Below are 26,528 nucleotides of genomic sequence, written 5' to 3'. Positions count from 1 at the left end.
AGTGTAGACAAAGCCCGAGAGTCTACGGTTTTCTCGATTTGGAAGGAGACTCAAGCCACTGAATGCTTCTACATTAGGCAATGTGCTCTGAAGATACCAAGCAATATTCTGACTTCCTTTAAAAACATATAATGAATAGCATGATTTTCATTGAGAGATGTACCAATATAAAGGAAAAACTGGAAATGGAAGAATTATTTTTAGTAACTGAGAAAGGAACTATTCATTTCTGACCTGATAAAAAATGTGAAAACTCCTCTCTCCGGGATTCCTCATTACCACCCGAGACTTTTCCAGGAGAAAATTGGAGATCTTTCCACCATCTGGCTCCCCACCTGGGCTAAACTGGATTTCAAAATATTTTCCCTGTAATAAATAAGTGTAGGGTTTTTTAAATGATTAACAAAAATGAAGCTTAAAACAGGAAAATAACTAGAATATTTATTCTGTATCGCTTCAATATTTCAAGGTTAAAGTAGGCCTACACTATTAAGAAATATTCTTCCCCATTTTTCCATGTCTAGTTACTTAATTCTAAACTCAACATAATAATTCTGTAGTACATCAGAACAAAGATATATACTAACCCGTAAGTAAGGACCAACTGGGGGATTTGTTTCTTCTACCTTATTTGGTTGGTGTAAATTAGGAAGATTGCAGAAAGGAAACACTTATGGCTAAATGTATTGCTGATGCATATGGGAACTACTCCAGTGTAGCAGATTTAAAACCCCATAAATCAGTACTTAATATGGCCTTCTGTTTCCAGGTGATGTATATCAATGATCCTTTTATCTTGGTGGGCTGAGGAATTGCATTAGTAACCCCATATCAATGGACATATACACCTTTACATTTATTCTGTGAGGGACATAATTAGGGGGGAGCAAAAGGGAAAGAAGCTTGTCAAGCATGGCTCACTGCTAATATAGTCCAGCAGGGGAAATACATTGAAAAACAATAAAGATAACTACAGTTTTGTATTTTCCCCCTTGCAGGATGTCAGATAACCTAGCTGTATATTTTAATTTGCTTTATATCTGAATATCTATCAAGACATTCATATTGTATTATATTCGATATGTTTTCAACAACGGCCTAACATTTGAAAAACACCGTTTAAAAGGGTAAAACCATTTTAATTTAATAGAGCTATGTCCATTTACACCACTAGGGTATTTGATCCCACATATGTAACAATGTAACATATGCAACAATTTTGCACCCTTTCTTTCTACACCATACTTTGTAAGTACATGGTCCTTTCCAATTAAATATTGTAAGGGCTACATTATTTAAAACTGAATTTAGGGTATGTCATCAGGCCATTTTCCAGTATATGGAACAATTAGTTCCCATTGCTATGTGTAACATTTATAATCAAGTGCTGAAAACAACTCCTTGTTACTCTTTGGAAAGATGAATAAAACTTTGTGCCCAGCAGTGAAACCTAGCAACTGTTTCATACATTTTTAAAAAATCACAGCTAATTATTACATGGACTGGAAAATAGATATGTTCATCCTTTCCAGTTCAGTGCCAGTTAAGTTGCTAATTGTCTTGTTTACACATCAGACTGCTTGCAAATAGCTTCTCCCAAATAGTAATAGAAACAAACATTTGCAATAACATCTAGAAGACCTTGAAATGTGTGCCTCTCAGTTAATATGAAAACCAATATTTTCCTTCACAAAGATGCACAAAACAAACCCACACATATTGGGAGCAAAAGCAATCTTTTAGAGAGAGGAACTTACAAATCTGCTGGAGTTATTGTTCCGAACAGTCTTCGCATTCCCGAAGGCTTCCAGTAAAGGGTTTGACTGCAGAATAATGTCCTTCACATGCTGAAATATTTTTAAACACAAAAAAAAATCATCTTTGGGATCTTTATGAAGGTTTTGGAACGTTCAAACAAAACCATGCCTTGTAACTTTGATATGTATAAGGAGCAAGTATGCCTGTCTCTACAGGCGGGTGTTAGAATATTCATTTGGTCAGGTGAAGAGGATTCTGCACCATCATGTTTTCTGCAGAATGTAAGCTATGTTTTAAAAAAAAATCAGTTTCGAGTTTCCATACTATGTATGATAGTACATAAGAACAGCCATAATCCTTTCTTCCAACAGTGGCCAATGCCACATGCCCCAGAGAGAGTGAACAGAACAGATAATCATCAAGTAATCCTTCTACTGTCATCCATTTCCAGCCCCTGACAAACAGAGGACACCATTCCTACCCGTCCTGTCTAATAAGTATTGATGGTCGTAACCTCCGTGAAATTATCTAGTTCTTTTTTGAACCCTAATAAAGTCCTGGCCTTCACAATATCTCCTGGCAAGGAGTTACACAAGTTGACCATGGACCATGTGAAGAAAAACATTTTCAACTCTCCAAATGATTTTCTTGTATGAGAAAAAAAGTGCCATTCTACATCTTTCTGAAGAAGCAGGAGCTCCTAAAGATGCAGGGGTCACACACCTTTCCCGACCATCCCATGCTGATGTCAGTGAAATGGCCCGTGTGATCCAACAGCACCCGCAGCACCATGGAGAAGTACCCCTTGAAGTTAATGTACTCCATGGCAAGGTGGTTGGGGCCAAGATGGGGATGTGTATTCTGTCTACTGAGCTCCCGCAGTTAGGGAACCCCATCGTGGGAAAGCCACCCGCTATGATATTCATGTTCCCCAAAGTCACAGCCCTTCATAGCAGAATGGTATTAACTGCCTTGGCTCCTTGTATAACAGCAGCTCCCATTGTAGATTTCCCCACTTGGAACTGATTCCCCACTGAATGGTAGCTGTGAGGAGTTGCAAGCTTCCATTGGGTAACTGCCACATGCTTCTGCAAAGTAAAGCTGAGTCTAGACTGCATCCCTCTGCCGACAGAGGGATGCAAATCAAGCACTTCGGAAGCGCAAATGAGCCCGGGATTTAAATATCCCGGGTTCCATTTGCATATTCACGTTCCGACGCTGTGCCAAAGTAGTACAGGATCTGCTGAAAAAGCCCCCGTTGTCGGGAGAAACGCGGCAGAGCTGCGGCTACTCTTTACTTTCACTTTCGACACTGAGCCTGATCGGCACAGCGTCGGAACGTGAGTATGCAAATGGAGCCTGGGATATTTAAATCCCGGGCTCATTTGCACTTCCGAAGTGCTTGATTTGCATCCCTCTGTCGGCAGAGGGATGCAGTCTAGACACAACCCATGAGTGGGTCTCATTCAGGTATTCTTGTGCCTCAGTGCAGGGGCAAGCCATTTGCAAAGTTCCAGGAACGTGGCCTTGTGCATTTGGAAGTTTTGCAGCCACTGCTGAGCATTCCATCTCTGCATCAGTATGTGGTCCTACCAGTCTGAGCTTATAGAACTAGTAGGACCACATGGCGCCAGAACCGGCATTGCTCTGTGTCCAGAGGATTGACTGGCAGCTGTGCTAGCGTCAGTGCCAGGCCTTTCATGAGCAATGCTTCCATGCTGTACCAAGCTTAATTCTCATTCTCTTCCATATCCTCATGTATACACCCTCCGATTTAGGTGCACCACGACACACGTCACAATCACAGTGGTTTTCTGCAAATCGGACTCCATGTTTGCATTGCTATGGCATCTGCATGGGTGACCAGAGCACAAAAAGGACAAGCACACGCCCTCCCCTTTATCTCATGTGGGGAGGAGTGGGACTAGATGAGTGCATTATGGGATGCTGGAGACATAAGCCATAACTACCTGCTGTACAGTTTTGGTCCCAATGGGCATTGTGAGCATAGCTCACAATGCAAAGCTACCCATGGTGCATGCTCTTTGAATTGATGGTAAGCTTCCTAATGAGGATGCACTCCTTTGGACTGCATTCGATTCTTCCCCTTAGTGAAGACATAGGCCTTTGACTTTTAAAGATGGGGTGGTAAGAAATCGACCGTAGGATTCGACCTAACCTCGTAGTGTAGATGTACCCTGAAAGTTTTGACTGCAAAAGGAATAGTAGCACAAGACCATGGGGGAGGGGGAGAAATTGGTTGGCACTGTGACAGTTTAAAATCAGATAGGATGGAAAGAAGTGCTGGGAGCATGGGATTCTCACTTATCCAATGACCATAAAACCCAGCCTAGCTGATCAGCCCAGAAGTTGAACCATTGGCTATGTTAGAGCCATTTGCTTTAGTGGGAACAGGCTCAGCTGTTAATTTCTTCCTCAAAACTAGCGTAGACTCACGTTTGTGTAGGGCAAACTGAATGTCATGCAAAAACAATACATTACCCAGAGAAACTTATCAGTTTAATCAACCTGTAACCATTGAATTTATTTTACATCTTGTACAAAGAGCTGGGATTTACTTAAAATAACTGAAACAATTATTTATAATATGATTAAGTTCACTCCAAAAATAACACAATGCACATTTCCCTTTGCTGTTGAATGTCTATGCAGTGTTCCCTGTATCATTGTCTCCCAAAACAAAACAGGAAGAATATAATCATCATTGGAGTTTGTACTAAGGCCAATGTATTATCCAAAGTGTGCATACACACACACACACAAATCCCACATGGTAAATAGTAGCCGCTACTTACCTAGAATAGTTATCTATCAATCAGATGATGATCTCATATAACTCCATCAGTGGAATTTTATGGCTAATATAATTCATTAGCTTTAGTTAATACGCTTATGTAGACAGTTCAGACAGTGGTTGCAGAATTAACAACACACAATTCATGGCTCCAACTAGTGCTCAGAAATTATACTTCCTGTTAGATAATTCGTTTAAAATAATGTTTAGAGGGAAAAGAGAAGGACCATTTACTAATGTGAGAACACAAATTTAAATGGAGATGTGAATCACTGAGACATAGTTCAATTCTCTCTAGAACGGAAAGATCTAGTAAAAATTCATATTTGACACTATAGAAAAAGGAGATTTTCTGAGGTTTTATTAAATAATGTTTGGTTGCCATCAATTATGCTTCTCTCCTTACAACTTGAGAGCACAAATTGCATTAAAAAACTCTTTCTCCTAAAAAAAAAACTTATAATCTTTAAATAATTCAGCACTAATGCTGAGAAACTATTCACAGGGGTCAGTTCAAATTACAATTTGAATCTCTGGCACTCTCTGGTCCAGCAACATCCATGATTTTAATTAGTCAAATGTTCGCTTACAGGTATGTCCAAGTTTCTAATGGTCCCATAAAGTTTGTTTACAGACACCAGACCTGGCTCTCAATGTTCTGTGCTGTTATTTAGTTAATTAACCCTTAAATGTCTTCTAAGAGTCCAGTAAGCAGTAGAAGTGTTGATAATGCTACTAAACTAATGTTTTTCAAAAAGGGCCCCACACCCACTTTGAGAAAGATGCTAATGGGCCGCTTTGGTCACTTACCGGCTCTGCTGCCACGGAGCGTTGTGGCTCCCATTGGCTCCAGTTTGCCATTTGCACCCAAAGTGAGCTTCAGAAAACCAATGGGGGCTGCAAGGCTCCATGGCTACGGAACTGGTAAGTAAACACTGTACTAGCCAATACTGACGTCCTGTGGTTCGGCAAATTTTCTAGTTTCCCACTGATCAGGTCCTGAGAGTGCCAAACTAGAGAGATTCAACCTGTAGAGGATTTCCATGTTATGGACTCCCCATCCATAGGTGGAAGACCACCAAATCTGTGGAGAGGTGAATGCCTGGCCCCAACTCAGCTGACCCCTACAGAGTATAATTCACAGATGCCTTTGCTGTACAGCTACTCCAGTTCTATGCCAGGTGGTCTATGTTGGCTATATATGTGTGGTCAGCTGTTTATCTCATAAGAGACCTCTCTTGTTCTGTGGCTATACAATAAGATTTGACATGGTTACCTTACAGCAACTTTTCACTATATCAACTCACCTGAACCTTGGGACCACCTCCTGATATTTTTGAGATGTAACTCATGATATATTTAGCAGCTACAGTCTTTCCAGCACCACTTTCACCACTAGGGAGAGAGAAACAGAAATACACATCTCTTAAGTGGTTCAGGCCTGAAAACAACCTGGAACTCAATAAAATGTGTAATGCCGCCATATTCAGTAGCACTAAAACTATATAGATAAAAAGATTACATCAAAATAAAGTCTACTGGCAATTAAATCTTTGTGATTTAGTTTTCCAAGAAAACACAGAGAAAATGTAACTGAAAGAAGAAAGATAAATTGTCAGTCCTACCAATAAGTTTTCCAACACATGCCCAAATTTTACATTCTGATACACTAAATCAAGAAAGAGTGGTTACTTACCTCATGTTGTTCTTCGAGATGTGTTGCTCATGTCCATTCCAATTAGGTGACTCCAAAGCAGAACCTATGGAGGAGGGCCGGGTGCTGAAGCTACCGAGGAGTGGAGAACCGCCCTTCCCAGGGCGGTGTCCTCTCTGGCTTGACTGGCAAAGGTATGGACCAAGGACCGCGTGGCGGCTCTGCAGATGTCCAGGATGGGAACCTGTACCACGAAAGTAGAGGAGGCGGCCACAGCCCTCGTAGAGTACGCTTTAAGGGGAGGGGCCGGCACCCCCGCCAGGGCATAGCACTCCTTGATGAACACGGTAATCCAGGAGGAGATCCACTGAGAGGACATGGGCTGACCCCTCACCCGTTCCGCAATGGCCACAAAAAGTTGTGGTGATTTTTTGAATGGTTTTGTCCTGTCTAAATAAAAGGCTAGCGCTCTACGCATGTCTAAAGTGTGTAAAGCTTGTTCTTTCCCAGACATGTGCGGCTTAGGATAAAACACTGGCAAGAAGATATCTTGGGAGGTGTGGAAGGCAGACATCACCTTGGGCAAAAAAGCTGGGTGTGCGCGGAGCCTGACCTTATCTTTGAAAAACACTGTGTAGGGGGGATCCGAGGTGAGCGCCCTGAGTTTGGATACCCGCCTGGCCAACGTAAGTGCTACCAAGAGGGAACCCATCGCTAATGGCTCAAACGGGCCCCAAGAGCTTAGAAAGGACCAGGTTTAGGTCCCACTGGGGAACGGGTTGGTGGACGCGTGGGTAGAGCCTGCCAATGCCCTTCAAAAACCAGTTGACCATAGGATTGGCAAACAAGATTTTCTCCCCTTCCCCCGGGTGGAAGGCCGAGATGGCCGCCAAATGAACCTTAATGGATGAGGAAGAGAGGCCCTTGAGCCTGAGGTCCAACAGGTAATCCAGGATCAGGGGGACCGTAGTCCACCTTGGGTGCACCCCCTTCTGGGAAGCCCAAATGTAGAACTGCTTCCATTTGGCAAGATATGTGGCCCTAGTGGAGGGTTTCCTGCTACCCAGCAGGACTTCCTGAATCCACTCTGAGCACTGAAGCTCCTCCGCTGTCAGTCATGGAGCTTCCACGCTGTCAACTGCAGCGATTGCAGATCTGGGTGGTGGAGCCTGAGATATCAGGTCCGGGACCAGCAGGAGGGCCATGGGTCTCTCGCAAGACAGACTGAGGAGGGTGGAGAACCAATGCTGTCTGAGCCATGCAGGGGCGATTAGGATCAGGAACGCCCTGAACTCCTGCACTCTCAGGAGGACCTTGTGAATGAGTGGGAATGGAGGGAAGGCAAACAGTAGGCCCTCTGGCCATGGAAAAAGGAGAGCGTCTCTTAGAGAACCCCTCCCATCCCATGAGGGAGCAGAACCTTGGGCACTTCTTGTTGTGCCCTGTGGCGAATAGGTCTAGATGGGGAAAACACCACGCACAGAAAATAGAGTGGGCCACATCCCACCTTAGGGACCATTTGTGACCCGCAAAGGACCTGCTCAGCCTGTCCGCAAGGACATTTTGGGAGCCCAGGTGGTATGAGGCCATTGGGTGGATATGGGTGGATATCCGCCCCGATGCAGAGGTCTCAAAGGTGGATCACCTCCGAGCACAGGCGAGGGGAACATGCCCCTCCCTGCTTGTTTATATATGCCACCGCTGTCGTGTTGTCTGACAGAATAAGGACAGACTTGCCCTTGAGGTGGAGAAGGAAAACTGCACAGGCTAGTCGGACTGCCCAGAGCTCCCTGATGTTGATATGCAGGGAGATCTCATCCGCAGACCACATACTTTGTGTGTGCAGGTCCTCCAGGTGGGCTCCCCAGTCGGTATCCAACGCGTCTGTGACAAGGTGGATGGAGGGCACTGATCTGGAGAACAGAACCTCTGCGCAGACCACCGCCTGGTGGGTCCACCAGTCCAACGCAAGGAGGACGGGGGCAGGAACCGTCACCACCCTGTCCCATGAGTGGACGACCGGGTTGTGGACTCGCGATAGCCACATCTGTAGCAGGTGCATACGCAGTCTGGCATGCTGCACTACATAAGTGCAGGCAGCCATGAGACCCAGGAAACGCATGCAGGTCCGGACAGTAGTCACTGGAAAGTTCTGGAGTGCCCTGACCGCCATCTCTATTGTGAGGAACCTGGAGCTGGGTAGAAAGGCTCTCACCGATGAAGAATCCAGAGTGGTACCCACAAACTCTATTATCGGGGTGGGAGTTAGGGTTGATTTGTCCAGGTTTAGAAGAAGATCTAAGTCTTTGAAAAGCCTGCAGGCTAAGGAGATGTGGGCTCTGACCTGCAACTCGGAGTCCCCCCTCAGGAGCCAGTCATCGAGGTAGGGAAACACCTGAATGCCCCTTTTCCTGAGGATGGCGGCCACACCGCCATGCATTTGCTGAAGACTCAAGGGGCTGTAGAGATGCTAAGGGGAAGGACCGTGAATTGGTAGTGGTCCGGGCCCACAGTAAAACGAAGGAACCTCCAGTGCTGGGAGATGACTGAGATGTGAAAATAGGCACCTTTTAAGTCGAAGGCAGCGTACCAGTCTCTGGGGGCTAACGAGGAAATTATGGACGCCAGTGTCACCATTTTGAATTTTGCTTTGGTGATGAAGGAATTGAGGATTCTGAGGTCTAGGATGGGACGGAGGCCCCCTTTGGCCTTTGGGACCAGAAAGTAACGGGAATAGAACCCCCTGCCCCGAAACTCGGGGGCGGGGGAACGTGATCTACTACCCCATCATAAGGAGATGTTGGACCTCCTCTTGAAGCAGAGGCTTGTGAGAGGGATCCCTGAAAAGGGACGGTGTAGTGGGTTGGGAAGGAGGGGGCGAGTGGAAAGGGATTACGTAACCCTTTTCCACTATCTCCAGCACCCATTGGTTCAACCCACAGCAGGGAAGTCTAGATGTACCGCGGTTGACAAGGGAAGCCTTTGCTAACCGCTCCGGTATGCTTTGTGAAACGAGGTTTAACAGAGCGGTCGACAAAGGCTTCCCTTGTCGACCACGGCACATCTAGACTGTCCCGCTGTGCTGGATCAGCTGACCGTCCCCGCTGTGCCGGATCAGCTGATCGTCGGCACAGCACGGCGGCCATGTTTATTTTAATGAAGCAGGGTTTATGTAAATCCCTGCTTCTTTGCCTATGCCAAATAAACTATTTTACATGGCTCCGTCGATGGAGCCATGTAGTCTAGACATAGCCAAGTGTATTAATTTCTAAGTTTTAATACTTTCCCTTTTTGTATGTAATGTAATTGTAAATGTAAATGTAATTCAGATGCTTATGCAGATCTCCTGTAAAACCAGACTGGAATACTCACAAGATGCCTCATCCTTTGTGTTTCCAGTCAATGCAGAAATATTGCAAACAAGTCATTAGAAATTTCACCACATTGTCTCCTCATCCTGATTACAACCAGGAAACACAGATCAAATATTAAACAATGTTTAAAAGCTGAAAATTTTTTTGAACTTCTCTTTTTTTTTTTTTTCTTCTGAATTCAGTTAGACGTCTGGGTGAAGATTTGGGTAAGTTATTTTATTATTTGAACCACGTCACCGAACCAGCATGAGAGAGAGAATGCAGCCATTTGGTTTAGCCTCTGGAAAAATCTGAATTACAGCTACATTTGCTACAGGACGGAAAGTAATCTCTGAATTTAGAAGTATACATCAACAGGCAATCTGAAAACTAAAAATAGCAGAAGTACAGTTCTTCAAAGGAATGTCTGGCCAAAGTGGATACTCCACAACCATAAATTTTAAAAGCAGGAAGGATAAATCCATTCAAAGCTGAATCAGATATCTGTGCTAATGTCTAGTGCAAAATTCAAGCAAATATAAAAGGAAACAATGTTAAAATCGAAATGAACACCACTGATTTATACTTTCCATTTCCCATTTTCTCACTAGGGTTGCCAGGTGTCTGGTATTCTACTGGACAATCTGGAATTTGCGCTTTGTCTGGTAAAAAAATTAGAGAATACCGGACATGTGCAATGTCCGGTATTCTCTGATTTTTCCAGCTATGCACTGGATGAAAGCCTGGCGTGGGCGGGGGGAGCGGCTGGAAGGCAGGTCCACGATCAGCGCTAGGAGCCTGTGATTGTGCAGAAGCCTGGCAGAGGTGGGGAGAGTGGCTGGGAGTCCCAGCCACTCTCCCCACCCCCGCCAGGCTTCTGCGCAGTCACAGGCTCCCAGGGCCGATGGCGGCCCCGCCTCCCAGCCTGGGAGTCCCAGCCACTCCCCTCGTCTCCGCAAGGCTTCTGAAATGCCCAGAGCAGCAATCACGACCCTGCCTCCCAGGTGGGGAGTCTCAACTGGTAGGTGGGGCCACAATTGCCACTCTGAACGGGGAGGCTTATTATGCCGCGTTCCTTTTTTTTTTCTCGACTAAAAAATACCACGTGTCCAGTATTTTTTGGGAGACCATCTGGCAATCCTATTTCTCAGCGGCGAGAATAGTAACAGATTTCGATAGGTTTCTACTCAATATTTTTAATGTGAAACTAACTCTTGAGAGAACTGACACACAGAAAATTACTGTAACATTAGTAAAATCTAAGGAGAAACCTCATGTCCATGATATGGTATTCAAATCGTCACACCATTTCAAAACACAGTCACAAGCAATTAGAATTAATTAATTGCAGCATCAGCTTTCCCTAGTGATACTAGTTTCCAGACTGATCAAACATTAGTTAAACATCTCTTTGTTATATTACCATGAAAGAGTAAATGCTTTATAGGCTGAACATACTTCCTCCTAATTTGAGGGCCCAATTTGTGTTGTCAGAGTCTTTCCCAAACCACCATATCCTTTACATTGTTCTATTGGTACAAAATAGCCAGTAGACAGAATAACCGGCTATTGGGATTTTGAGATATAAGGAATCTTTCCTTCATGTCCCTGACACCACATTCTCTGTCAGTTTTAGGGCATGGGTTGTGGCGAGAGAATATTGACATTCTAATGATTTCTATTCCTCAGAATAGTTCCTGAGGACCATTGCTGCTGGGTACACTTTAGAGCAGTGATTCTCAACCTTTTTTTTATAAAAATACCCTTTAAAAAATTATAAGTACCCTCAGTACCTACAGTTTTCAGACACACACAATTTTTTTCTACCATTGCAACACATTTGTTTAAACAACTTAATCGTGGCCGGGCGAGCAATGAAATTTTGGGGTGTAAAAATTACAAAATAATAAGAGCTGTAAAACTTAAAACAAAAATTCAGTTTTCTCTAAATTTCAGTTGTGCTGATGTACCTCCCAGACTTCTCTCGAGTACCCCTAAGGGTACTTGTACCACTGGTTGAGAAACACTGCTTTAGAGCATCCCTGATGTTTTAACTGAGATCAGGATATGAGCAAATGAAAGCTCTTTGGTATGGGCTGCATGACTGAGCTCAAAGTCAGTTTTCAGCATCAGGATTGCTACTAACAGTAGGCTAACAGCCTTTCACTATGCGAGCTTCCATTTTGTGGTGTTACACATAATGGGTACAGCTCTCCTTTGGCTGAATTTTTCCCATTATGATTATTTTATCTATCTTAGGTTTTATAACTGCATCCATCACCAAGGTGTCACGTTAAACTGTTTAGCAAAGCCAGAGCCCTAGTGAACTTAACAAAATCTTCTGCTCTGGCCTGTTTTTAGATTAAAGACAATTTTTTTTCCTTTAAACAGGGGAATATAGGCAAGCAACACGGGAATGCAGGGGCAAGATTAGAAAGGCAAAGGCACAAAATGAGATCAAACTAGCTACAGGCATTAAGGGAAACAAGAAGACCTTTTATAAATACATTAAAAGCAAGAGGAAGACCAAGGACAGGGTAGGCCCACTGCTTAGTGAGGAGGGAGAAGCAGTAACAGGAAACTTGGAAATGCTCAATGACTTCTTTGTTTCGGTCTTCACCGAGAAGTCTGGAGGTGTGCCTAACGTAGTGAATACAAGTGCAGAGAGGGTGAGTTTAGAAGATAGGATACACAAAGAACAAGTTAAAAATCACTTAGGAAAGTTAGATGTCAGCAAGTCACCAGGTCCTGATGAAATGCATCCCAGGTTACTCAAGGAGCTGATAGAGGAGGTATCTGAGCCTTTAGCTATGATTTTTGAAAAATCATGGAAGACAGGGGAGATACCAGAAGACTGGAAAAGGGCAAATATTGTGCCCATCTATAAAAAGGGGAATAAGAACAACCCAGGAAACTACAGACCGGTCAGTTTAACGTCTGTCCCAGGGAAGATAATGGAGCAGGTAATTAAGGAAATCATAAGCAAACACTTGGAAGGTAATAAAGTGATAGGGAATAGCCAGCATGGGTTTGTGAAGAACAAGTCATGCCAAACTAATCTGATAGCTTTCTTTGATAGGATAACGAGCCTTGTGGATAAGGGAGAAGCGGTGGATGTCATATACCTAGACTTTAGTAAGGCATTTGATATGGTCTCGCATGATATTCTTATTGATAAACTTGGCAAATATAACTTAGATAGGGCCACGATAAGGTGGGTGCATAATTGGCTGGATAACCGTAGTCAGAGAGTTGTTGTTAACGGTTCTAAATCCTGCTGGAAAGGGATAACAAGTGGAGTTCCTCAAGGGTCTGTTTTGGGACCCGTACTGTTCAATATCTTCATCAATGACATAGATATTGGGATAGAGAGTACGCTTATTAAGTTTGCAGATGATACCAAACTGGGTGGGATTGCAACTTCTTTGGAGGATAGGGACATAATTCAAAATGACCTTAGCAAGTTAGAGAAATGGTCAGAGGTAAACAGGATGAGGTTTAATAAAGAGAAATGCAAAGTGCTCCACTTAGGAAGGAACAATCGGTTCCATACATACAAGATGGAAAGCGACTGTCTAGGAAGGAGCATGGCGGAAAGGGATCTAGGGGTCATAGTGGACCACAAGTTGAATATGAGTCAACAGTGTGATGCTGTTGCAAAAAAAGCAAATATGATTCTAGGTTATATCAACAGGTGTGTTGTAAGCAAAACTCGTGAAGTCATTCTGCCGCTCTACTCTGCACTAGTTAGGCCTCAGCTGGAGTACTGTGTCCAGTTCTGGGCGCCACATTTCAAGAAAGATGTGGAGAAATTGGAAAGGGTACAGAGAAGAGCGACAAGAATGATTAAAGGTTTAGAGAACATGACCTATGAAGCCAGGCTTCATGAACTGGGCTTGTTTAGTTTGGAAAAAATAAGATTAAGAGGGGACATGATAGCGGTTTTCAAATATCTAAAAGGGTGTCACAAGGAGGAAGGAGAAAATTTGTTCCTCTTGGTTTCTGAGGACAGGACAAGGAGTAATGGGCTTAAAGTGCAGCAGGGGAGGTTTAGATTGGATATTAGGAAAAAATTCCTAACTGTCAGGGTGGTCAAATATTGGAATAAATTGCCAAGGGAGGTGGTGGAATCTCCCTCTCTGGAGATATTTAAGAACAGGTTAGATAGACATCTGTCAGGGATGGTGTAGACGGAGCTTGGTCCTGCCTTGAGGGCGGGGGGCTGGACTCGATGACCTCTTGAGGTCCCTTCCAGTCCTACTATTCTATGATTCTATGATTCTATGATTATGGTGGAAAAACTTTATCAAAGAGGGAAGTTTTTGCAATGTGACCTAAAATGTGGTTTACTTATATTTGTAGTGCATGCATTTCTGCAGTACTGTTTTCTCCAGTAACAGCTGAGCTTGTTGTTACTGTTGTTACCTAGCTAGGACATTATTAGGAATTATAGATCTCAACTTACCAAAGCCTCAGTGAGGAACAAATATTCAAAATGAGGGATTAAAAAAATAATTCAAACTGCTTCTGTACCCTCAGTTACTAAGCAAACCTCAATAATAAGAGTGAGGAGGCTCTAATTTTGTGTGGACCACAGATAATTCTGGGCTTCAAATGAGGGACATTGGCTGAGTTTGCAGGCAGAAAGAAAGCAGTATGTGTGGAGAGATGGGGAAAATGAAAACCATTCCCTACAGGCTTGCATTATATTGTTAATAACTGTATGTAGACTCATATTATATCTCACTCTTTAAAAGTAGTTAAGTGAAACAGGTGAAAAAGCAAAAAGACTTTCTGAAGTGGCAGTCCAAAATGAACCACTAGTTACACTTTCGCTTTTAAAATACATCATCCCCTAGGTAGAGTCACACCTTAGGTACTGTGACCAAGAAAAGATGTTATTTACTTCCTGCTATGCCCCCTGGGATACTCTCAATCCCACGACAGTTCTGCTCATTGGCAACCAATAATTTTCAAGGACATTTCCTGAGTGATTTAGAAAATCAAGACCTATATGTAGGCAGGATTAATTTTATTTTTAATAACTGACAGTATCCATGTTCATTTTTAAGCTTTTTTTTTTATTATTTTCAGCTATTTATATTTTCTGTTGTATGAAGTTTTGGGGGCTCAGAATTTGCTGCCAGAAGACAATACAATTCAAAAAGTTAAAGTGTTGAAAATGGTTAACACAAACTGACAATATCCCATGTCAAAACGAATAAACTAAATATCCTTAAATCAACAAATCATACTAGTTTTTACCATTTATTCATTAGTCCTTTTGTAACAAGCCTAATTCAAATATCTAAATTACTGGGTTTTGATGCTAGTAAGTTCTCAAGCAGTATTTTTCTCCCTTTGTTTCTCTGTTAATGTTGATGATTATGATGTAAATATTTGTATTGGTTTATGCATGTGTGGTGAAATCTATGTTTACTGACATTTATCAATAGGCTTTGAAGGGCTAGATTTTTATCTGTATCTAACCATAGCAGCTCAACACAAAGCTGGGAACTTCAAAGGAAGTCCAGTTGAAAGTCAGTGGATGCAGGTACATAACTCCACAAGCCCTTGTCTTACCCAAGGATCTTTTTCCGAAATAACCTCTCCAAGTCTGAATTTATAAGTGGTGCAGCCACACTGCCAGGCCCATTATTTCAAAGTAACAGGCTGAGGAATTTGAACACTGTACTGCTTTTCACGATGGCTGTGTCTACATTGGCACCCTTTTCCGGAAAAGGGATGCTAATGAGACACTTCGGAATTGCAAATGTCGCGGGGGATTTAAATATCCCCCGCGGCATTTGCATGAACATGGCTGCCGCTTTTTTCTTGTTCGGGGTTTTGCCAGAGAAAAGCGCCAGTCTAGACGGGATCTTGCGGAAAATCCCTTCAAGATCCCTTGAAAGTAGGAATAAGGGATCTTCCAGAAAAGGGTTTATTTTCCACAAGATCCCGTCTAGACTGGCGCTTTACTCCGGCAAAACCCCGAGTCGGAAAAAAGCAGCAGCCATGTTCATGCAAATGCCGCAGGGGATATTTAAATCCCCTGCGGCATTTGCAATTCCGACTGGTCTCATTAGCATCCCTTTTCCGGAAAAGGGTGCCAATGCAGACACAGCCAAGGAGTAACACTAATTCCAAAATAGTAATTTTGAAATAACAGTGGTGTCACTAATCTGAACTTATTGGCCTCTGGGAGGCCTCCCACAGCTCCCCACAGTGCTTCCTGAAGTTCTAAGTCTGTGGTAGCGTGTCCACATTAACGGAGCCTGTCTTGGACACACTAGTTTGATTTTGTTAAATTGGGAGTTCTTAAGTCAATTTAGTAATTTCAAAATAGTTTTCTTAGTGCACACATGGCTCAAGACAACATTAGCATGCTATAATTAGAACCATCTTTACATGCAGAAGTGCATAGACTGATCTGCTGTAGTAATCTTAAGGATAAATTACAGAAAAAAGGGGAAAAGAACTGCTAAGACAAATAATGCAGCCCTTGATCATTTTAAAATAGTGTCATAAATCACTTTAAACAAAAGATTTCCTTACTGAATAAGTTATCCTTCTCCCCTTTCTTTAAATTATATGCAGTTTGTATTATTCGTTAAATAGCGGCAGCCATGAATACTAATCCGGAGGAATGCAGTTCCATTTTATTTGAAGTTTCTGGATTTAAGTGAAACTTTTAATAATATGACTGACTTCAAGCTTGCCTTTTCACATTTTACTTTAGATTTACACATGCACATACTTTTCCTGGTTTTACAGTTGATCACAGACCAGTAAACTGCAAAAATTAAACTAGAACCATGATAGGATGATGGTACATTATTTATATGCTGCAACAACTATATCTGATGCACTTTGATAGTATATCTTGCCTTCTCATGAGCAAAGCACAAAATTAGTCAACTGCTTCAAGAGAATTGTGGTAATTCCAGCAAATGATTCACCTAGAGCAGTTTTTCCACAGATTTAGTGATTATAAAATAATACAAGGTCTATTTTATATGTCTTTATATATCTCTCTGTATATACAGATATAGTTTAAAAGGGCATGTTTTTAAAATTTAGCAAAAAGTGGCTATAATGGTTCAGGTTCATTAGGGAAACATAAAAATGATCCATTTCATTTAAAATAACCTCATGTTATAGTAGCAAATGTTTCCATATCCAGATGTTATAAAATTGGAAAATTTGGTATAAATTCAAAAAGAAAAAAGGAAGAACTGGATCGAGAGGACAGGTAATTTAGAGATTAAAATAGAGGATTAGGAGTCAAGACTTCCAATTCCCATGCCCCATTCTGACTCTAACCTGTTTCTGATTTAAGCGAAGTCACTTAAAACCCTGGGCACCATTTTCCCCATCTGCAGAATAGGAGGGATAATACTTCTCTGCATGGATTGGGATTGGGGAACTTTATTATTTAATGTATACAAAATGCTCTTAGATCTACTGACAAAGGACAAAGCAGATGTAAAATATTAATCTTCTGTGTTTGGAGAAGATTTCCAGTGAAAGGTTAATTTCTTTAGTTTTGTTCAAAACAAACAAATCAGTTTTGCATTGGTAGAAATATTTCCCACCTGTACAGCTGGTGACTTTTGCCTCACAGTTCCTTAAAATGTTAAAGATTTGTTCTGAATGCCTTTTCCTAAGTGGTTGCTATCAGTGAGATTCAATCATATCTCCAGCAGGATTCTCTGCTGCAGAAATTTTTGAAAAAATCAATTGTTTGAGACTTGCATGAGCTTTGCAAGGCTGCAGCAGGACAAGATTATTTTTATTGACTTTTGGCCTTAAGTGACTTAAGACTAAGCGTTATTCAGATTGTTTTACTGAGAGGGATAAGGTGGAAAGAAGTCTCCACTGATATTAATGTACTTTATGAAAGTTGTTCCAGCCTAAGGTTAAGATAGGTAGTTATCTTGTAAGTAAATATTACCAGATGCAGATGAAAACTAAAATATTAAAAATAGGAAGAGCCTTGAATTGAAAAATGTCTTCATAGTACATTAAAACATCTCATGGAAGAAGTTATTAAAGCTGATAAAAAGAGAAAATTAAGCTTCCACTTTTACAGAAACATACCACTTTAAGGATAATTTGAAGAAAACATCTATTATCTCACACAAAATAGGAAACTACTAATCGTAACATCCACAGTCATGATCACAAGACAATGATGTTGTAGAGGGAATTAAAAACAAGTCTCCAGACAACCCTTCATAGTGCAAATATCAGCTGAGTGAATAGTTTTTTGGCAGTTTTTAGGTATCCATTGAAGGGCAGCCATTTTTTTCTTTGGGGGTGGGTGGGTGGAACAGTTCAGCAGGTTGGTAGAGTGGAATACAGAAGTAAGATCCAATAATATACACTTAAGTAAACCACCATATGTACTCCTTAGCAAAATTCAGAGAAATGAAATGAAATGTCAAACCCTGCTGAAGCCTAAACTGCTTAATGTGAATAACATTTTGGCCACTATGACTGCATAGCAAATAATTTCAAACTGCACTGTCCTTCATATATGGGAACAAGTGCACAGACAGATCGCTACCTTTTGGGAATTTCAGATGCATACACAAGTAACTAAAACTGTCAAATGCTCAAGCTACTTAACCATTCAATTGCCACGGACAAGCAAAGGCTAAAAAAATAGAGAGCTGTCTCATGTTTATAAATTAATATTACAATGGAAACATATATTTGTGAAAACTGGTTCAACATTATTCTCTCCTTAAATGAAGATGCAAATCTTCCTGTTCTCTTTGGAGCACTTTTCAGCCCTGGGAAAAGAGAGAGAGTGTAATCCTTGTGTTCTCTTGAGCAGAGGGACTGAGCGACTCTGCCTAGCGTCTATGTGGGCCATACAAATGGTGCTGAGGAAGGCTCCCTGCATCCTTCCACCTGCCCATATGCTGTGCACCTGCATTCGGACCAGGAAGAATCCAGCCCTTGAATAGCCTCATTGTTTACATTGTTCACAATCATTCATAATAGCTCAGTGTTCTTCAGCTATAATTAGAAACATGTACACACAGTTTTCTTCACACACATGGTAATTATTCCACAAATAAAACAGGCTTGTCTGTCCCTTGAAAGATATATGACAAGATTGTAGATGAAATTGTCTGTTTCACCTTTCTATGAGCCAAAAAGAATAAAAGGACAGAAACGGTACAGAAAGCAGAAATGGCATCAGTGATAAGGAGACAAGAGAACACTTTTTCTAAACCGTAAATGAATAGCTTGAGATTTTAGCTGCAGAAAGGAAGGTCCAATAAAAGGTAAACAAGGGAAAACACTTATAATCTGAGATAAATAAAAGAAAAGAAGACCAGAGGATTTCCACAGCTTCCTTAATAGACTTTCATCAAAAATAACATTTAACTTCAGTACTGTTGATCAAACAGAAGAGCTTGTTGTTTGCTGTGAGGAAATTACTCTGGGTGAATTTGAAGCAGCTATTGAAAGAACTAAAGAACAATACATTGCCAGGTGATGATCAAATTGAAGAACTGCTTAAAGTGAGTGGAAGGGGCAGTATGAAAATCCTTCTATGCCTTTTCAGTTTGGTCTGGGAGAAAGAATAGAACCCAGAAGAATGAAAAAGAGGGATTACAATCAAACTCCCTCCCTCCAAAAAAGGATATTTGAGTTTTGTAACAACTGGCATGGGATTATGCTACTTTCAGTCCCAGTGAAAATCTTCTATGCAAACACACTAAACAAATTTAGATACAAACAAGCTGTTTTTGCCAAATTGATCCTGTGCAGATCAGCCCTTCATCCTGAATAATATTGTCGAGCCCCCAGTAGTCTTGAATTTTTGTGAATTTCCAAAAAGCATTTTATTGTGTAGATGATCATTGTGGGAGATACCATTAATTTATGGTGTCTAAAAAACAAACTCATTCAAATTATTAAAAATTTGTATCAGAACGTTCAATGTGCACTAGAGATAAACCAAATGTTAAATGACTTGTTTAATGTTAACAATAGTGTCAAACAAAATTGAGTCTTTCCTCCCATCTTCTTTGGCATAGCTATTGACCTTGTGACAGATTATCTGTATGGAAATGGACCCTTCAAGAATAGACGGGGAGCTTGGAGTCATAGACTTTGCAGATATTATCTGTCTTATGAATGAATCAGGGTTATGCAGCAAAAGACAGATGGGCTTGCAAATTCTGACAAGCCATTACATATTAATAGTAGTATATCAAAGATGGATGTTATGAAAAATAAATTTACCTACCAATGATTTTATCTACTTAGAAGGTGAGCCTTTGAAAATGTAGGTAGGTGGGTCACATCATTCACAATTCCGGTGATTCCATATCCAATATAAAATCCAGAACAGTTAAAGCAACAACTACTGCATTTCAAAAACAAATAACCAAATATAAGAACTTTTACTGTCATAAATGTCCTCTTTTATGGAGCAGAATCCTAGAAAATAGTACGCACATCCAAAGCAAATTGATCAGCTTTCATTGCAGGTGTCTGAAAAGGATGTTCAAGGTAAAATGGCCTGATAGAATCAGTAATGTAAAGGTCCTAGAATGAGCATAGATTAGAAAATGAAATATCATAATCAGAAGAATCTTTGAATAATCCAAGGCAATATACAGGCAGTCCCCGGGTTACGTACAAGATAGGGACTGTAGGTTTGTTCTTAAGTTGAATTTATATGTAAGTTGGAACTGGTACATATTGTAGGGGAAACTCTAGCCAAACATTTCTCCAGAGCTCAGTTTTATTCTCCCACACCTCACTTCCCTCAGTCCTTTATTCTCAAGCTGAGGTGTCTGCTGAGAAAAGCCGCTCCGTGTCTCCCTGGTCTGCTGGGAGGGGGGGGGATGCTAGCTTCGCGTCTCCCTGGTCTGCTGGGGAGAAGCAGCTAGTGCGGGGTTGCCTCACCCCTTTCGTAAGTAGGGATCCGATGTAAGTCGGATCCATGTAACCCGGGGACTGCCTGTACATAGAATTTGATCAAGATGACAAAAATACAAAAATAAGCTAACGAACAGTACAACTGGCTGAGATCTCAATTTGACAGATGTAATAATCCAGCAGTGAACCATTCATTTTTCCCCAAAATCATATACCAACATAAAAAGCATTTGAAAACCTAGTTCCCTGCTTTTCCTGTGTTAATCTCTCACACAAAAAAATCTTAGGAAAAATAAACATGCATCAAGGAAAAGGAACATATTGTATATAATAACAATACAAATTATTTTCTTCTTTCATTCTTGTTAGACCCTTCAAATGTATCAAGCACAACATAGGAAGAGTGTGATGAGGCTGTACACATGCTAAGGGAACACAAACCATCCTTTATTTACAGTATGGGCCAGACTTTCCATAGAGCTAATTATCCACAATCAGAGTCTGACTTTTATTAAAAAAACCTCAGCTCTCACAATTCAGGCACCTAAATAACTGTCCAGAATTTCCAAAGTCCTTGACGTTCTGGGTGATGGGGATGTTTAAAAATCTGGCCGTTATTTAGATTTAATGCTGTGAACCCTCAACTTTTGGGAATTCAGATAGAGTTATTCATAGGCAGGTCCAATTTAAGCTCTGGGTTTTGCAAGACCAAAGCTTACAGCAAAACCAACTCTAAATTTGCCTGTTTCTAACACCTAGAAACTCAGAAATGAGACCAAATAAACCTAGGATTGCTAAAAAGAAGGCTGAGGATTGGGAGGGAGGATGAACTGATGGTATCGTTGCACATATATACTCAATTACTTCCAAGGAGTGACATATTCTTGTTTTCTGGTACTTAGAAGCACTCAAACACTTTTCTGCTGGAGCTCAGCCAGGGGACTATGAATCAGAGTTCCAAAAGAAGTATGAAGAATTTTCACACAACTCCTCCTTGTAAGGCTTTCAAGAGCAGCTCATCTATGACATATGTTAAGATGATCTCTGTTTCACACTGTGGCATGCAATAAAATGGCAGAAAACCTTGCATGAGGCACAGTTTCATATATAAACACTCAGCTGCTGGCCCCTGCTCTGGCTCCTTTGAACCACTCCAGTGACACAAGAAGCCAAAGAAGTTCCCATACGTTTTCTTGGTCTGAGGAATCCTTGGCTGACACTAGTTCTTTGCCACATCTAAGGGCCCCTATCATAAGCGGGGAGTGGCCAAAGTATACTGGACTTGGTGATCCCTACAAGCCGGATGGCTCTTTGGGAGCTATTACAAACCTAGGTACTTTTCTGCTGATCTAAACCAAGGTGGCAACAAGAAAAGGAGAGTGAAAGACTTCCTGGGCACAGTTGAGCAGTCAGACCAAATTTTTTTTTGGTTCAGAGCAAAAGTTTAGATGCATTTTTTGATTAATGATGACTTTATAACAAACCAAGTAAGGTTCAGGGCATTTTTAAAAAGTGACACCTGAGTAGCAACCTCACACAGCATAACCCACTAATAATGTCCTCATATATAAGAAAACCCCTCTGGGAATGAAGTATAGAGGAAGTCCTGAATAGAGCAGATCAGAAAATTATGAAAAGCCATTTTTAAAATGACCTAGCATGGTTTTATTTGTAACTCTGTCTCTTTTGTATAAACATATGTTCTCCAGAGACTTTGCGGTTTTGGTAAGGGGAACCTTACCATGAGTCAGATATTGAGAAGGGGAAGGTTTTTTTTGTTAAACTACTAGCAAAGAACACTTTATAAAACAAAAATGAAGATCCAAAAAGTGTTAAAATGTGTTGAAAGGTCCTTTGTTCTTGAATGCAGTTGATTGCAAGTGTACAGTGCATTATAATTTTGCAGTGAGAAAGGACAGGAAGCCTATTTGTGGGTGATTACAATATATCTTGGTGGTATTACAAGGTAAAAGGCCAAAGACCAAGTGACTTTAACTACACAAGAAATACAAACATTCCTTGCTGGAATGTCTTGCTGTTTTTCTGAAACTGATTTTTTATATATAAAAACGTGGGAAAGCAGTAAGCTTGTACATTTACTGGGTATTCATAAATATGGTTATGATATCACTTGTAGCCAATTAGAAAGCTCCATGATATTTCCAGAGTTCTAAAGTAATTCCAAAATAAATAATACATCATCTATATCACATATCCCCACAAAACACACACACACTCATACAAATGTATAATTCTACATAATTATGGGAATCTAGCACTAAAATGAGATCCAGCCTCTTTCTGAGAAAGCTTGAAACTTACAGAAAAATAGGTGAACAGCTGTTTCTTACCTGATAATGACACACTGGTTTTCTCTGTCAATAATCATGTTTCTGTACATGTTGTCCGCTAGAGCATAGATATGAGGTGGATTTTCATACTGAGCCTGTGGGTATGTGGGGGAAATATAATGTACATTACAGACAGAATATTAAATACCACAGGGAAAAATATTGTAAGTATTTAGTATGGAAGAGTTTCTTGCTACAAAAGAAAATTCTGCATGTTAAATTCACCCAAATCAATAGTCATTGTCACTGTTGAGATTTGGTATTTATCCCTCAATCATAATTTTTGTTCTAGCTCAGGTATGTAAAAACCCTATTTTAAAAATGTAGAAAATGTAAATATGTATTTTGTTGAAGAGAAACTCACATCATTTATGCCCTTTTCAGAAGTGGCCTTAAGCTAACAAATAAACAGGCTACACCACTGCGCAGAGCCTCGCACTGATAGGCTACATCTGCCTCTTCCACCCCATTCAAACTGAATAGTATATGTAGTTTTCTGTCTATGGACATCCCAGATTCCATTGCAGCAGGAGACTGAATTACATATGTCCTAGTGTCCTCCTTCTGTCCCATACTCACAGTCCAATTTTCAAAACTGGCCTCTAAGGGTATGTCTACACTAGCCCCATAGTTCGATCTAGGGAGGCTAATGTAGGCATTCGAAGTTGCAAATGAAGTCCGGGATTTAAATATCCCGGGCTTTATTTGCATCTTCCCGTCCAGTCACCATTTTGAAATTTCACTAGTCCGGACTAACAGTTCATGGCTACACACGGCAAGGAGCTGGTAGTTCGAATTAATGCCCTAATTCGAACTACCTGTTATTCCTCCTGCAAGGAGGTTAACGGTAGTTCAAATTAGGGGCTTTAATTCGAACTACCGGCTCCCTGCCGCATGTAGCCACGGGCAGTTAGTCCGGACTAGTGAAATTTCAAAATGGCGACTGGACGGAAAGATGCATATAAAGCCCGGGATATTTAAATCCCGGGCTTCATTTGCAACTTTGAATGCCTACATTAGCCTCCCTAGTTCGAACTAGGGGGCTAGTGTAGACATACCCTGAGTTTGGTTGCCTATGTGTTTTGGTGCATTAGAGATCTAAGGTGTAGTGTAGATAGCTGGTGACAAATTCCCCTTTTGAAGAGGAACTCTCTGCTGGGGGAAATCTGATTTTGATCAAACTTAAATCAATAAATGAATCTGTTGTGCCAGTTTAACTCTGTCTTGGTGAATCCAGCATGTAAATGGAGGAAAAAGCAGATGCAGCATCTTATTAAAATTAGATGCTGCGTGCAAACTCAGTTACTCTGAACTAGTAAGTTTCACTACCACCCAAAGCAGTCAACATCTATTCTCATTAGTCCAAACAAAATGAGGAGAACCTTTACATACAAATGAATATCTGCAATATTTTATAGGAAACTTTACTTACAGCTCCTTGGTACATTTCAATTTCCTTTTCTCCAAAGTATGGCATCTGTTTGAAAGGATTCACAGAGATTAACACAGATCCAATATATGTCTGTATTTGAGAGCAGTTAAGGTTTATGAGACACCTCAGTAGCTAATATTTACTAAAGCATTACCTCATCAATGGGGATGTATTGCATAATATTTTGATCTATAAATACCTATCAATAAAACAAAGCTTTAAGAAAACAATTGGGTTTTGCCATCAAAGCCTTTAAATAGCTACAGGTGAACCTCTCCAGTCTGGCACTCTTGGGTCCAGCAACACCTGTGGTCTGGCATGATTTTATTTAGGCAGATATCCAGATCCTAATAGCAGAAGGTAGGTTTGTGGGGAAGATGTGTCTTCCCTGGCTGCATCCCTACAAACCTGCCTGAGTGCAGGGTGGCAGTAGGGAGATCTGCAGTCCACACACAAAGGCTTTCTATGGTGAGTGATGGTGCTGGACCCTACAGAGTTGCAAACCTTTCCCCACGCTTTCCACAAATTGGGGCTGAGCACATCCTAGTGCTTCCTTCCTTGTGCACGGTCCCAGAGCAGGTGCAGCCTAGTGCAGGCAGGGAGAGTTACTGTGCAGCTACAGCACCTAGACTGCAACTCCTCTCCTGGCTACTGCTCAGCCCATAGCCTCCCCTTGCAGACCCACATCTCCAGAAGGAAGCACTGGGACATGCTGAGTGCTGGCTCCAGCCTGGTTTGTTGGACTGCAGTCAGAGAAGGCAAGTTTCAGCACATCCTTCTTTACGGGCAGCCCCAAAAAACTGCCTGCAGGGGGCACGCAACTTCCTAGTGCTTCTTCCTTCTCCGGCAGCAGCTTTGCAAGCTGTCTGTAGATAGAGCTAGGAGGTAGTAATAAGACATATAATATTACTAATATCCTAATCCCAGAAACAATGATGTTTAATGGGATGTGATTAGTTGCCTCTACTTCACTTCCTCTCCTCAACTGTTACACAATTGTGCTGTACGCTCTTACATAGCTGCAGTGTTTTACTGTAGAGAATCTAACAAATGGATGAATCAATTCCTCTGAGCGTGTGTAATGTATTTAGACATTTATTATGTACACATCTATGTGGTTTGTAAAACATTTTAGGATCCCTTGGAATGAAAAGTGTTATCTATTTATAAGGGGTGACTGATATTATTTTACAATCAGACCTAGTTTATTTGAGTTGGATTTAGCTCTCTAAGGCTATGTCTAGACTGCAGGCTTCTTTCGAAAGAGGCTCTTTCGAAAGCATCTTTCGAAAGAGCCTCTTTCGAAAGAGCGCGTCTAGACTACAATGCGCGGATCGAAAGATCGATCCGCTATTTCGAAAAAGAGCATCCAGACTGCTGGACGCTCTTTCGAAATTGAAAGCCACCTGGAACTGCTTCTGCCAGGGCATGGGGGCAGCATTTCCTTCCGGGTGCTGCCTGCCTGCCCTTTGCAGAGACGCGTGGTTAAAGGGACGCCCCTGAACACCCGTTGCTCTGCTCCTGCAGCTGCCTTTGCTGTCCCTCGAGGAATTAAGCAAGGCATTGCAGTGCTGGTTTGGAGTGCTCAGCTTCCTGGGACACCCCAGCAGCTTTTTTCTTTTGAGGTTTTTCTGCTTGCAGACCCTTTTTTTTTTTGCATGGAGCCAGAGCTGCTCCTGGGCAGGCGATGACCCCACACCACCATACTGCAGCTGTTGCTGCATCTGCATGACACTGTCATGAGGCTACTTCCCGAGCTGCTCCCAGACCAGAGGTACGAGGGGTTCCTCCGTCAAGCAGCCGCACTGCCCTTGCCTCCTAACTTTTTCGTGGACAGGCGTGTTTGGAGGTTTGACACCAGCTCTGACTGGTGGGACTGGCTCGTGATGGAGATCTGGGATGACCAAGACTGGCTACGGAACTTCAGGATGAAAAAGACCACTTTCCAGGAGCTCTGTACCTGGCTTGCCCCTGCTCTGCAACGGCAAGACACCCACCTGCGGCCCGCCATCCCCCTGGAAAAGAGGATCGCCATTGCCCCCTGGAAGCTGGCAACCCCCGACAGCTACCGCTCCGTGGGACACCAATTTGGCGTGGGGAGATCTACTGTCGGGGCCGTCTTGATGGAGGTAAGTCATTGTCTGGGGACAGTCACAGTTTGGGGTGGGGGGAAGGGAGACTGTCAGGAAGGGCCAAGTGGAGTGGGAGTGGGAGGGAGCTCCTCCACTCACCCTGAATTGTGGGGGGGGGGGGGTTC

The 26,528-nt window shown here is 41.9% G+C and overlaps 1 protein-coding gene across 2 annotated transcripts in view; it reads right to left on the bottom strand.

Annotated features, from left to right (window-relative positions):
- The window catches only part of MYO1E (myosin IE), a 181,331-nt gene that overhangs the window by 74,446 nt on the left and 80,357 nt on the right, over positions 1-26,528 (bottom strand). Inside the window, exons 3-7 of one of the 2 annotated variants that reach the window (XM_075897339.2) lie at positions 24,272-24,361; positions 22,840-22,934; positions 5,881-5,968; positions 1,758-1,847; positions 235-366 (exon numbers count right to left, since the gene is read on the bottom strand). In XM_075897339.2, the coding sequence (XP_075753454.1) occupies positions 235-366; positions 1,758-1,847; positions 5,881-5,968; positions 22,840-22,934; positions 24,272-24,361 (495 nt within the window). Of the gene's footprint in view, positions 1-234; positions 367-1,757; positions 1,848-5,880; positions 5,969-6,269; positions 10,322-22,839; positions 22,935-24,271; positions 24,362-26,528 lie in introns of those variants that run through there. The other variant, XM_075897340.2, reaches the window with a different exon arrangement.

The sequence above is a fragment of the Pelodiscus sinensis genome, chromosome 14 (genome assembly GCF_052426305.1).
Source record: "Pelodiscus sinensis isolate ZL-2025 chromosome 14, ASM5242630v1, whole genome shotgun sequence".
In the NCBI taxonomy this organism is placed as follows: Eukaryota; Metazoa; Chordata; order Testudines; family Trionychidae; genus Pelodiscus; species Pelodiscus sinensis.
This window is presented reverse-complemented; position numbering and strand designations above follow the sequence as displayed.